General features: G+C 42.6%; 1 protein-coding gene across 3 annotated transcripts in view; it reads right to left on the reverse strand.

Moving 5' to 3' along the window:
• Positions 1-13,685, reverse strand: part of LOC132870663 (NACHT, LRR and PYD domains-containing protein 12-like) — a 64,083-nt gene that overhangs the window by 1,932 nt on the left and 48,466 nt on the right. For 2 of the 3 annotated variants that reach the window (XM_060904416.1, XM_060904415.1), the window contains 4 exons: positions 10,454-10,627; positions 8,942-9,115; positions 7,301-7,474; positions 3,294-6,410 (listed from right to left, as the gene is read on the reverse strand). In XM_060904416.1, the coding sequence (XP_060760399.1) occupies positions 6,395-6,410; positions 7,301-7,474; positions 8,942-9,115; positions 10,454-10,627 (538 nt within the window). In that variant the 3' untranslated portion in view covers positions 3,294-6,394. Of the gene's footprint in view, positions 1-3,293; positions 6,411-7,300; positions 7,475-8,941; positions 9,116-10,453; positions 10,628-13,685 lie in introns of those variants that run through there. The other variant, XM_060904417.1, reaches the window with a different exon arrangement.

Consider the following 13,685-nt stretch of genomic DNA (forward strand, 5'->3'; position numbering starts at 1 on the left):
TGTAGCGGCTGGTCGCAGCCAATGACGCATTTGGTCGCGTTTTGCTAACGTAAACGCTGACGGAGGTACGCGATGACGTATGCGATCGTTGAAGGGCTATCCCAATACGTAGGGGTTGAATTTCAAGCCCTATCCCTTGTAGCTCAGTTTCAAGGGGAAGGGCCAAGGGGAAGGGGGAGGGGAAGGGGGAGGGGTAGGGGTAGAAATTAGAATTGGGCCCAAGTGTGACTGTTTTCTTTAGACAGAATGTGTTTGTATTCTGACTCGGATGAAGATTAGACCATGTTTTATTCTTAGAGAAAACCAGGTCATGTCAAAGTCTCATCTCATCATCTCTAGCCGCTTTATCCTGTTCTACAGGGTCGCAGGCAAGCTGGAGCCTATCCCAGCTGACTATGGGCGAAAGGCAGGGTACACCCTGGACAAGTCGCCAGGTCATCACAGGGCTGACACATAGACACAGACAACCATTCACATCCACACCTATGGTCAATTTAGAGTCACCAGTTAACCTAACCTGCATGTCTTTGGACTGTGGGGGAAACCTACCTGGGACAGCGCCACCCAAAGGACAACTCTATTCTCTCTTCTGTTGAAAGGCAAGCCATGGAGAAGTACATCTCTGAATCTTTGGCAGCTGGGATCATCTGCCCTTCTCTTCCCCAGCAGGGGCAGGATTCTTCTTTGTAGAAAAGGACAAGTCGCTCTGCCCTTGCATTGACTATCGGGGTCTCAATGCCATCACGGTCAAGAACCGCTACCCACTACCGCTCATGACCACAGCCTTTGAACTACACCAGGGAGCCAAGGTATTCACCAAGCTAGATCTATGCAATGCATACCATCTTGTCAGGATCAGGGAGGGGGATGAGTGGAAGATGGCCTTTAACACAACCACTGGTCACTATGAGTACCTCGTGGTCCCTTTTGGCCTGACCAACTTGCCCGCAGTCTTCCAGGCACTCGTTAATGATGTCCTAAGGGACTTCCTAAACTTCCTCATTTTTGTGTACCTGGATGACATCCTGATCTTCTCCCGCTCCCTGGAGGAATATCGGGGTCACGTCTGGCAGGTCCTCCAGTGCCTGCTAGAGAACAAGTTGTTCATTCGTCAAGGAGGAAAAGAGCGAATTTCACCAGAGCTCTGTCTCGTTTCTGGGATTCATCATCTCCCCGGCAAGGATCCAGATGGACCCCCTCAATCTCGAGGCAGTTGCTGATTGGCCCACCCATCCTTGAAGCAAGAGCTCCAGCACTTCCTAGGATTTGCCAACTTCTACAGGCGCTTCATTCGCAACTGCAGCACAGTGGCCAGACCTCTTTCAGCCCTGACCTCAACCAAGACCAAATTCAAGTGGGGGGAGGAAGCAGAGAAAGCCTTTTCCATGCTCAAGCACAGGTTTATCACAGCACCCATTCTCACCATACCCAATCCTACCAAGCAGTTTATTGTTGAGGTCGACACTTCCGAGTCAGGGGTCGGAGCTATACTATCCCAGAGGGCCAGTGACTACAAAGTCCACCCATGCTCCTTCTCCCACCAGCTATCTCCAGTCGAACGGAATTATGGCATCGGCGACCGAGAACTACTAGCTGTTAAACTAGCCTTGGAGGAGTGGAGGCACTGGCTCGAGGGGTCAGAGCTCCTTTTCCTAGTCTGGACCGACCATAAGAATCTGGAATACTTCAAGTCCACCAAACGCCTGAATTCCTGTTAAGCCCATTGGTCTCTGTTCTTCTCCCGGTTCAACTTCATGCTCTTCTACCACCCAGGCTCCAAGAACAGCAAACCTGATGCTCTGTCCAAGATGTTCTCTTCCCACCAAGAGGAATCCAAGCCACCCGAGACCATCCTTCCTCCACGCTGCCTGGTGGGAGCCGCCATTCTAGAGATTGAGATGCTCATGCAGAAAGCCCTGGAGCAGGACCCCAGTGAAGGTAACCCCAACAACACTCCTCCTAACCACCTGTTTGTTCCCTGTCCTGTGTGAACCCAGGTGCTGCAGTGAGGCCATGGCTCCAAGCTGGCCTGTCATCCGGGAGCCGCCCGAACCCTGGCACTCCTCCAGCAGCATTTTTGGTGGCCATCCATCAAAGAGGACGTCCAGGACTTCATGGCAGCCTGCAACACATGCTCCCAGAACAAGACAGCCAATCGACCCCCCGAGGGCTTGCTAAGACCCCTCCCAACTCCGCATCAACCTTGGTCTCCCATTGTGCTGGACTTCGTCACTGGACTCCCCAACTCAGGTGGCAACACATGCATCCTCACTGTCATTGACCGTTCCTTCAAGACTGTCCATTTCATTCCTCTGCCCAAGCTCCCCTCAGCCAAAGAAACCGCAGAATTAATCGTCCACCACGTCTTCTGCCTACATTGTTTTCATTAACGATAATGAAATGATTTTGTTAATGCACCTTTTTTTCATGACTAAAACGAGACAGTGACAAGCTAAACATAACTCTTTGATCATGAAAATATGACGAGATGTATCTGTTTTCATTGACGAGATGAGGGAGATCGTGCACACGAAACATTAATGTCTGCATCGTGCATATGATGGAGTGCGCGAGGGAGAGCGAGAGAGACAGCGTGTGTGCCTGTTCATGTAGCGCATGCTAGACAAAGAGCGTCCTGATTGGTTTGCAGACATCCAAACTCATTTCAGGGAGGTGTCGTGACCCCCCCCCCCCACTGATGGGGGGAAAAAAAGTCATGCATCACGACACCTCCCTGAAATGAGTTTGGATGTCTGTAAACCAATCAGGATTGTCTTTGTCTAGCATGCGCTACATGAACAGGCACACATGCAGTCTCTCTCCCTTGCACACTCCGTCATATGCGCGATGCAGACATTAATGCTTCGCGTGCACGCTCTTGCTTGCTTGCTCTAGATTCCGGGAGATATTCTCCAATTTGCAGGCATCAGGGAGCCACTATCAATATGCGGGAGACTCCCGGAACTTCCGGGAGACTTGGGATGTCTGCACTAGATAGTGTTTATGTAGAGAGCATACACACTTCAATCAATCTTTTATTTCAATTACACATGAACATATAATAGACTACACGAGTCTGCAAATAGTGCACTGCTAATCAAGGCAGACTCATGTTTACAAAGAAATTTTATATGAATTAATATAATACTTAAATATGTATGAAAAAGATAAAACATACTTGACAAATTAACAACTATTTGGTAAGAAAAAGAGGAGACAATACTTGTTATTCAATATAAAGGTACAGTAATATATCATTCACTAATATTGAAAAAAATATATATAGAGAGGCATACTTATACTAATAATTCATGCAGGGTATTAAATAATATTTAAAGTTAAAACTAAGATATATATAAAGTTATGTAGAAAGAAAGAGTTTGGAGATGTCAACATCATATCCATATCTACTTAAATCAGAAAAAAGGTGGTGTCTGACTTTTTTTTTTCTTGAATGACAATTTAGACGAAGATCTTATAGAAGTTGGAATCTGGTTCCATACCCTAACACCAACACAGGAAAATGAGTTCTTTTGTAGATTTGTACGAGAATACTGAGTATATAAGTTCTTGGAGTAAGATGACCTAGTGTTATAAGAATGGATACTAGAAATAGAAGAAAATAATTTACAAATGTTTGAGGGTGCACTTTGATTAACAATGTCATACATTAATTTAGAAATACATTCATAGAAAAGATTTACTGGTAAAATATTGGTTTTGGAAAACAATGGAAGGGCACTTTATCAACAAAATGGATTCATCTTAAAGCTTGTTTTTGTAGGATTAATACTTTATTTATATGAGTTTTACAAGCCTGTCCCCAAGAACTAAGACCATATGTTAAATAAGGTTGAGTCAGAGAGCGATATGTCATAAGGGTATGTAGTGGAATAAAATGTCTAAGCTTGGCCAAAAGGCCGACAACCTTGCTTATTTTGTTGCAAAAAAAATTGATATGAGGCTTCGAAGAAAGATTGTCATCGATTATTAAACCCTAATATTTGACATACTTTTTAAAGTTCAAGTGAAACAAGTTTGTTTTGAGACAGTGTTTTGAGAGTATGTTATGCACAACCTGTCAACCTCGATTACAATTTCTTATCTCTGTATTGGCCTCATTTAATGTTTTAAAGTAATTATTTTTTCAACTAAAATGATTGACAAAAACCCTTTTAGTTTTCGTCAACTAAAACGAGACCAAAACTATCAAGGATGAAATTGACTAAAATGTGACTAAAACTAATAAGCATTTTTGTCCAAAAGACTAAAACTAAATCAAAAACGGCTGCCAAAAACAACACTGGCCTACATGGACTACCTACTGACATCGTTTCTGACCGGGGCCCTCAGTTCACTGCACAGTTCTGGAGGGCCTTCTGCAAACTCATTGGGGCCACCTGTAGTCTCACTTCCAGGCTTCCACCCACAGACCAACGGCCAGGCAGAACAGGCAAACCAGGCTTTGGAGGTTGCACTCAGGTGCATGGCGTCCAGGGATGCCAGTTCTTGGAGTAAGTACCTACCCTGGATCAAGTACACTCATAACCCTCTTCCTTCATCTGCCACAGGTCTCTCACCCTTCCAGTGCTCCCTAGGTTACCAACCACCACTCTTCCCCAACCAAGAGGAGGTCGTCGCTGTACCCTCAGTCCAGACCTTCATATGCCGCTGCAGGAGGACGTGGGCATTGGTCCAGAGGAAACTCATTCGCTCCGCCCTAGCATCCAAGAGGCAGGCCGACAAACGACGCTCTAAGGCGCCCACTTACCGGGTGGGGCAACGAGTCAAGCTCTTCACACGCCATCTGCCACTCAGAACCGTCTCCCGCAAGCTGGCTCCCAGGTACCTAGGACCCTTCCTCATCAAAAAGGTAATCAACCCATGTTCCGTCAGACTGGCACTACCACTCACCACGTGACGCATCCACCCCACGTTCCATGTGTCACAGCTTAAGCCTCTGGTCTTTAGTTCTTTCCTGTCCTGGATCCGGGACAGGAATTCCTTCTCCCCTGAACTTACTTCCTGGTTTCCACTGCTGCTTATTTAAAGGCCATACATTTAAACAGTTTAAACAGTTTTGAACATTTGAACCAACATTTGAACAGTTCATTTGCTACTCTAGCCATTTCTGTGCTGCCCTTGCTTCTCATGGTTTTTCTCTCTAGTTACTTATCTGGTTCATGTTTTTTTGCACTAGTGTTTTTGTGTTTGCCTGTCTCGTGTTTTTGTCAAGTTGTTTGTCTCTTTTTGCCCTGATTATTTTTGCCATTTGTTTATTGTCCTGTTTGTTTACCTTTTTGCCGTGCCCTTTCTTCTCTAGATTAAATCATCTTATTTATTGGATTACTGTCTGTTCTGCTTTTGGATCCTAATTCCACCACACCTCCACCCACCCTAACAGTGAGTGCCTCTTGACCAATGGCTTTTTCATCATTTTGATCATCGTTTGCATGCTTTAAAAGCACCTTCTTTCCGTTCTGGCTGTAGGTCTTTTCCTCATTACATCAAAGGCAAATCACAACTCCAGACTTGTCAATAAGTTTCTGACGCCATGTTTCTTGTGGCTGAACATATTTAACTTCTTTTAGCCATTCGTCCCACCATTTATTTTTAATGCCCTGGTTCAACTGTTTAATTCTTTTTTACACCAATTTCTAAATACTGTGGCATATTTTTAGGAAAATCTATCCACAGTTACATGACTGAATGCAGCGTTAAGGAGGACTAAACATGTGTTGGCATCAGAAACAATCAGAATTTATATGAAGACACGTTAAAAACCTGAGTATTGCTGAGTAACAGTGACAAACACAAACCACTACGGAACAGGACAAGTGACAAAGTATTTACACTTATAATAAATCGCAAATTATATAGACACTGAAAATGAAACTTTTACGATTTGATTTTGATAGAAATCCATTTTTTCCATCCAAGTACACCATCCAGGTGTTCCTAATAAAGTGCTCAGTGAGTGGATGTTAAATGCCAACCAAAGGACAGTGATAAATGTGCCTTGTGAGTCTCCTCAGGGCTTCCTCAGATTAACTCCCCAAATGCTGATCCTGTCAGGTGAGAATCCCACCAATGTCCTGAAAGTGTTCCTGTCCATTTCAGCTCCCTCTTCCACTGACTGGGTTCAGCTCGAGTCCCTGTGCTTTTTCACCTGCTCTTTCAGGGTTTTTAAGGGACTGAGGTCCAGGCAGTTTCATGCAGATCACAAGTTGTTCCACATTCAGTGTAGAATTGTGTGCAGTCTGATTCACTGTGCACCATGAACACACACTGACCACGTCTCCGAGTCTCTTTCATTTGTTAGAACTGAATGTATTGTCTGTTCCCTAACATGGAAATGCAGGAACACCAGAGTCTTCATTACACACACAGATGTTCACCACAACCTGAAACTGAAAGGAAAACATGTGGATTAATCCCCACACACTGGACTGTGGTACTTCATGACCAACAGCATGTAATCATCTCTGCTCCAAGAGAAACATTATTATCTCCTGTTTATAATTTAATTCAACATTTATTCAGTCTTCTATAATATCTGTGTTCTAACATTGAGCTCCAACAAACGAGAACTTCCACAAGATCTAACAGGAAAGTGAGCAGACATTTCCCATCACATCACTGCTCTTATCCAATCACAGGCTTTGGAGCTTTTTAAAACAGTAACTAACACTGCGGTGGGTTTGATCTCTTGTTCTACATGTAGATTTAAGTGCAGACTTTAAGAAGAAGCCGAGGTGAATTTTACAGGAACGACAGAAGACACGGTGTGGAGGTGGAGAGCAGGAAGGAGTGTCAGAGTAAAGTGGCTCCTTAAATCACATATTTGTGGCAGTGTGGCATTAAAGATGATCATTTTACTGAGTTTTGAGGAGAGTTGAGAAGAAAGTGTGCTGCTGATCAGAAACAGGGAAAAGCCGAGATCATCTTATTCAGACAAAAGCAGCAGGATGAAGTCAGAGACAGCAGGGTGTCACAAGGAGACGAGCTGTTCATTTACAATCACTCTCATGCACTCAGACGGGACATTTTGGAGACTCTGACTGACTCCATCTTCTGCTTTCAGATGAATTTTAAATCAATTTTACTGAACAACAAACAGCATTAAAGACAACTGGGAGGAAAAAGTCGGATTAAATAGAACAGTGAAAATTTCTAAAACTGGTTTCGTTTCATTTCATGGCCTGGTCATGTGATATTTACTGAAATTAAAGAAAAATGATGAGTTTAAATTATTCTTTTTTTTTTATTTCAACAGTTGCCTAAAAAGGTTATTACTTACTCGAGTTCCTGGAGTTTGTAACGTTCATCATCCTTAAGAGCAGAGAGCAGCTTCTTTTCTGAGTCTCCTATTACATTCCAATACAGACCCAGTACTCTCAGGTGTGATGGGTTTGATCTCAGAGCTGAAGCGAGAGCAGCACAGCCTTCTTCTGAGACACCACAACGCCACAACCTGCAGAGACACAATGACCCTTCACTGCCTCAGTTTATGAACATCAAGGATTTGCTTTGATGTTTTTACTTTGCTTTCTAATGAGCTCTTGGAGAAGTCGTTCGCTCAGAGGTTCACACACTTTTTAAACCCCAGAGTGTGAATGTTTAAATGGTTTATTCAGGACTGACAAGAACAAGTGTGACTGTTTTCTTTAGACAGAATGTGTTTGTCTACGATTCTGACTCAGATGAAGATTAGACCATGTTTTATTATTAAAGAAAACCAGGTAATGTCAAAGTCTTCAAAAACTTTTTTGCAAACACAAGTAGTGAAATAATACTTTTTTAAAATCCTGTTATTTATGAAGAAACATTTTGCGAGTCTTAAAATTGGTGAATTTTTCCAAGTATGTGAAAGAATTTTGACTTCAGTAGAAAGAACGTATATTCTTCATTACAGTCTCTCTCTCTCTCTCTCTCTTGCTGAGGCTTTTTTTTCCCCCCCATTCTGTGTAAAACACACTCGCCCACGCTCCAGTCCCTCCCACTGAAGCCGTGTGTCTGGGTGGGGCTCAAAATGATGCGTTAAATCCTGTTGTCCAATGAGCTTTCGTCTTTCTGCCCATTAAAACAGCGAGTACACAAACACCTAACAGACACTAATAGATGCAGAGGCTTCAGTGGGGGTCTGTTCGCTCTGTGTCAGGGGCTTTTCACACAGGCTGCACTGTTCACCACTAAACAGTGTGAGTTTAATGAACAAACAGCGCGATATTGCAGTGAGATACTCCATCAATCTGATTCACTCAAATACTGAACGACACCAAGACTGATGAATAAAATAGACACTTTGGGAAACGTTTCATTGCTGCATTTTAATGAAATGTGAGGGGAAGCCGGGCTTCCAGTGCCGTCTTAAAGCAATCACCACTGACAGAGATGGACTGGAACATTTATTTACTGTTTTAACATTCATCATCATTATTAACTCTTTGTCCTGAGGCTTTCACTTTATTGGAAGTTCTTTTCTGCTCCTTTTTAATTTTTATTTAAAAGTCTTTTTAAATCTATTAATTTTTTTCTGCATCAGTTCTATGACATTAACGTCTCATTTTAGTTTTTAAACTCTATATTCCTGAGATCATTTCCACCAAGTCACTGCTGCTTTAAACCCTGCAGCTCACACAGAGGGCAGTTAGTTTGTGTCTCAGGTGCAGTTTGTGTGATTAGTTACAGTGTTGTAGTAAATTTCACAGTGATTTCAGACACATTGCAGTCGGATCAAGTCCCGTTTTGTGCTGCAGCTTCTCACATACGTCCATCTGACCCAAAGACTCCGTGACAAATCATCAGTGTGCAGTGAAAAGAAACAATCTTCCTCCTCAGGACATTGATGATGAACCTAAAACCTCTGCTTCAGTCTCACTATTAGAGAATGTGTCTTACTGAGGAGCAGGTCATGTGACTCTCAGAGAGATGCTCTTACCCCAGCGTCTCCAGTTTACAGTGAGGATTCTCCAGTCCAGCACAGAGACGCTTCACTCCTGAGTCTCCCAGATTATTATTAGACAGATTCAGTTCTCTCAGGTGTGAGGGGTTTGATCTCAGAGCTGAACTCAGAGCAGCACAGCCTTCATCTGAGACACCACAATCAGACAACCTGCAGAGACACAATGACACACACTTCATCAACAGATTTTCATCTTGGTGTAATTCTTACTTTAGAGATGAGAGTAAAATTTATTTTATTATTCAGAATGTCATGAGGATTTAATATCACCTGTTTATTCTCATTAACAGTGTAATTAATAATGATAATACTGAGTGTTATATTGAGTTTCTCTCCTCTGTTGTGTGTGATATTAAACCATCAGCAGCTGAAGCTGAACAGAGAACAGCAGAGACACCATGAACTTTAATCAGAGAGAGAGAGAGAGAGAGAGAGAGAGAGACTGAATCTCAGATGGTTCTCTACTAGACTTATAGTGCACTACACAGGGGCAATAAACTTGTTTCTCCAGAGTCGACAGAGTGCATTTATAGAACACTATAGATTTATATTATTGTATAATCAAGGAAGTAAAAGTCTGAATCATGGAGAAAAACAAGCACCATCATGAATTCAAACAAAGATATACTAATGTCAAACTTAAAGCGTTCATTCTGAGGAGGAATAACATTCATATCTTTTCGAAACCAGATTACTGACTGATAATGTATTGCCAGATAAAAAAAAAATCCTGCTTTATAAAACTGATAGTGTAAAATATTTACATATCGGATTCACCAGGTTATCCAGATATAGGGAGTCAAATTTACAGTAAATAGAAAATGTCCATAAGAAATGACATGACAGAGGGCCAGATGTGCTGAGCTTTTGCACTCGACAAAATTTGTAATAATTAAAGACCATTTTAGGATCTTAGCAAAAGAACTACGGAGGAAAACTGCATGGGTTTAATACTGCTTGTTCACTGGGCTGCTTCTCCAACACAGATCTGGCAACCTGGTTCATAGCAGACAGACAAAGACAAACAAAGAAAAATTCACAAACACAAACTTGAACTGTAAGAATGTTTTAAAAAGTCAACAACAGAATAGTTGCTGTGACATACAAATTATTTTAAATTCAGTTATTTTCTCTGTTTTTATCATTATTTTTTTATCTTCTCCCTTTCCATGTCACTGCAGCTCACACAGAGGGCAGTTAGTTTGAGTCTCAGGTGCAGTTTGTGTGATTAGTTACAGTGTTGTAGTAAATTTCACAGTGAGTTCAGACACACTGCAGTCGGATCAAGTCCTGTTTTGTGCTGCAGCTTCTCACATACGTCCATCTGACCCAAAGACTCTGTGACAAATCATCAGTGTGCAGTGAACAGAAACAATCTTCCTCCTCAGGACATTGATGATGAACCTAAAACCTCTGCTTCAGTCTCACTATTAGAGAATGTGTCTTACTGAGGAGCAGGTCATGTGACTCTCAGAGAGATGATCTTACCCCAGTGTCTCCAGTTTACAGTGAGGATTCTCCAGTACAGCACAGAGACGCTTCACTCCTGAGTCTCCCAGATTATTATTAGTCAGATCCAGGTCTCTCAGGTGTGAGGGGTTTGATCTCAGAGCTGAACTCAGAGCAGCACAGCCTTCATCTGAGACACCACACTCCTTCAACCTGCAGAGACACAATGACACACACTTCATCAACAGATTTTCATCTTGGTGTAATAGTGGTTGTGAAGATGTCTCTCATGTTGGACTGTCTCTATTCTCTTCACCAATCACAAGCTATTATTAATAATGACTCAAACATTACCACTGTTACTGACATTAAGTTTACTTGAGGTGTAAATGATTCAACAAAAAGTCAGTAATTTAAAGGCTTAAAGCTCATAGGCAACGGTTTTCAATTTATGCACATTTGAAACTTAATATGTTAAAAAACCCTCTGTAATTTTCTTCTGGTCCCAAGAAGTATTGTTAATGAGTAATAATTAAAATAAGTTAGTGCAGATCACGGTGAATTTCTGTTCGGTGATTTTCATGACCACTCGGCGCATGACGTCATTCAAGACAAACAAACCGCTTGAGTTGAGTCCACTTCCGTTTACTTGCATTGCCGTTTGACTTGAGTGGAGACGTGTGTTCGGGAATTTCCAAAGAAAAAACATGCCTTATTGTTGTGCAGTGAACTGTAACAACGGGACCGGTTCAGGAAGAAGTTTTTACCTTTTTCCCAGAGAGGAGAAGAGGTGGAGAGAGTGGATTGGCTTTTTCTGGAAGAGGAGAAGAGGCGGAGTGAGTGGGTTGGCTTTTTCCGAAAGAGGAGACGAGGCGGAGAGAGTGGATTGTACGTGTGAAGCCAGAGGGTTGTTTTTTTCTGGAAGAGGAGACGAGGTGGAGAGAGTGGATTGTGCGTGTGAAGCCAGAGGGTTGGCTTTTTCCAAAAGAGGAGAAGAGGCGGAGAGAGTGGATTGTGCGTGTGAAACAAAATCAAGCAGTCAAAGAAAAAACAGACCAGCAATGCTCAAGCAAAAAGGAGAAGATTGGAGGTAAGCATTTTTACCTTTGCTTGCAATTGACAAGTCAAGAATCCTGAGGGATCCTGTACAATCATTGTGGAAATGAGACAAAGGGATATTTCCTTGCTTAGAGTAGGCCATAAATTGTATAATGCCGCGGATGGCAGGCTAATGTGGCCTACTGGCACACTGTCAAGTAATCATTACCTATCTCCACTAGGGAGGGCGGTTTAATTATTCTTCAAAAGGGCTCTAATTTAGTATTACGACGAAAGTAGGAATTTATCCTAACTACCAGGATAAATCGTTTGGGCACAAGTCTTGTTGAGGTCCGGGGTCACCGCGATCAGAGCCGGCTGAGTCGCTGTCCGATTCCGAGGCCGCACGGTCAAACCATTGAGCCACATTCACTGATTGCTTTGCAATGACCATAGGTTCATACATATATGGTTTCACCTCTTGATATTCAATTTGGAGAGTTCCTGCTTCAAAATCGTTAAAGCTTTCAGACATTTTACACAACCTCTCACGACCAAAGTCTGTACACGTGTGCTTGGTTCGCAGGTAAACATAAAACTGCTCCTGGTCTGTTTGGCTTGAATGACGTCATGACGACGGCCCCCTGGCGATGAAAGTGCGCATACGTGAGATGTAAACAAACCTTCGGAAATTGGGCAAAACAGTATATTTTAACTGTTTTATTCAATTTTAGGGTGCAACTAAGACATCAGGAAGATTGAATTCACTTTTTGGGTCATTCTTTGAGACAATAAAGTTGATATTCTACATTTCAACTCCAACCACTGCCTATGACCTTTAAAGTGCTGATGACACGAACATGACTCTATGCAATTTCTTAAATAAACTATACAACATGGCAAACATGTTAGATTTCTGTTATAATTACGTGAAAAGAAGCTGTTACGCGAATATCCAACTTTTAATTGCACAGTGCAAGAAAACTGGGTCCGTGGCTCGCAGCCATGTTGTGACGTCAGCGGAAGAACACGCTGCGGTTCACTGGCTGTTCTACTCTGGTTCTACTCAATGGAAATGGCGCATGAAAACGCCGGTGAACTCTCTAGTGCTAGCTCTTCCTCTTCTGGGAGTCTAGAATTGTGTTGATCTCTTCCGAATAGAATCTATGATAGCCTACCCTCTTTACCCTTTGCCTCTCGTTGCTAGGCGGCAGTTACATGAAAGCCGCAAGCTTTCACAAGCAAATACATGACTGATATCACGCCGACTTTATGATTACATTTATGATTATCATGTAGAATCTATAGCTCTACGTACCTTTATCTTATGTCGTTTCACAACACATGTTCTGATAGGAGGACTGTCTTTGGAGGAGTCGTCGGAATACTGTAGGCAGTGTTGCCAGATACTGTTCAAAACCCACCAAAATGCACTTGAAACCACCCAACTGGGCGGAAAACCTCCCAATCTGGCAACACTGACTGTAAGCACTGCTGATGGTAGTAACACGTTTGTGCTGAACTGCACACCCAAGAGATTCTTTTAAGCTGGGAAGGTGCCAAAACAATCCAAATCGAAATGTTCAGAGCACAGGACGGATGTTGGTGAGTGCGCCTGACTTGCTTCACCCACTTCGCATGCACCTCGGGATCGCTGGGAAACTTGAATAAACTTGGAGGCTGGTGCGCGGAGCGCTGGGGGCGGGGTTCAGCCGCGCTGGCTGTCACAGGTGCACCTGAAGCCGTTTCATATTAATTGGCGGATGAGGGTGTCTCCGTCCATAAATTGCAGTGTTTTTGTGTGGTCGTAGTATTTTGCTGAGTACTTGTATACTCATCCGATTACCTTCTGCTCACAGACTGATTTATTTAATTAAGCACGTAGCACTTTGCATCTGCTGTCTGGTTTGCCTGTTTATGTATTTTTTTTTTTTATCTGGCTCTAATTATGTTTTTATTGATGACTTTGTAAAAATAAAATATTTTCTTAACTTTTATTCTCCTGGTTTGTTTCCCTGATTTCCGTGTCACTAATTGCCCATAGAACCTGTGGTGGCATTTATAGCCACTGGTATAAATTGGGTCTCTTTACAAACTTGCCCCATCCTTGTGGGTTTTGGAGCAAAAGCCGGCAACACAACGCGAAGGCATAATAACTTATATATATGTATAATAATAATACACTGGCTCAGATAGAGGGTGGGACGGGTGGGATTCGTCCCACCCAGATTTA

The sequence above is a fragment of the Neoarius graeffei genome, chromosome 22 (assembly GCF_027579695.1).
Source record: "Neoarius graeffei isolate fNeoGra1 chromosome 22, fNeoGra1.pri, whole genome shotgun sequence".
Classification (NCBI taxonomy): domain Eukaryota; kingdom Metazoa; phylum Chordata; class Actinopteri; order Siluriformes; family Ariidae; genus Neoarius; species Neoarius graeffei.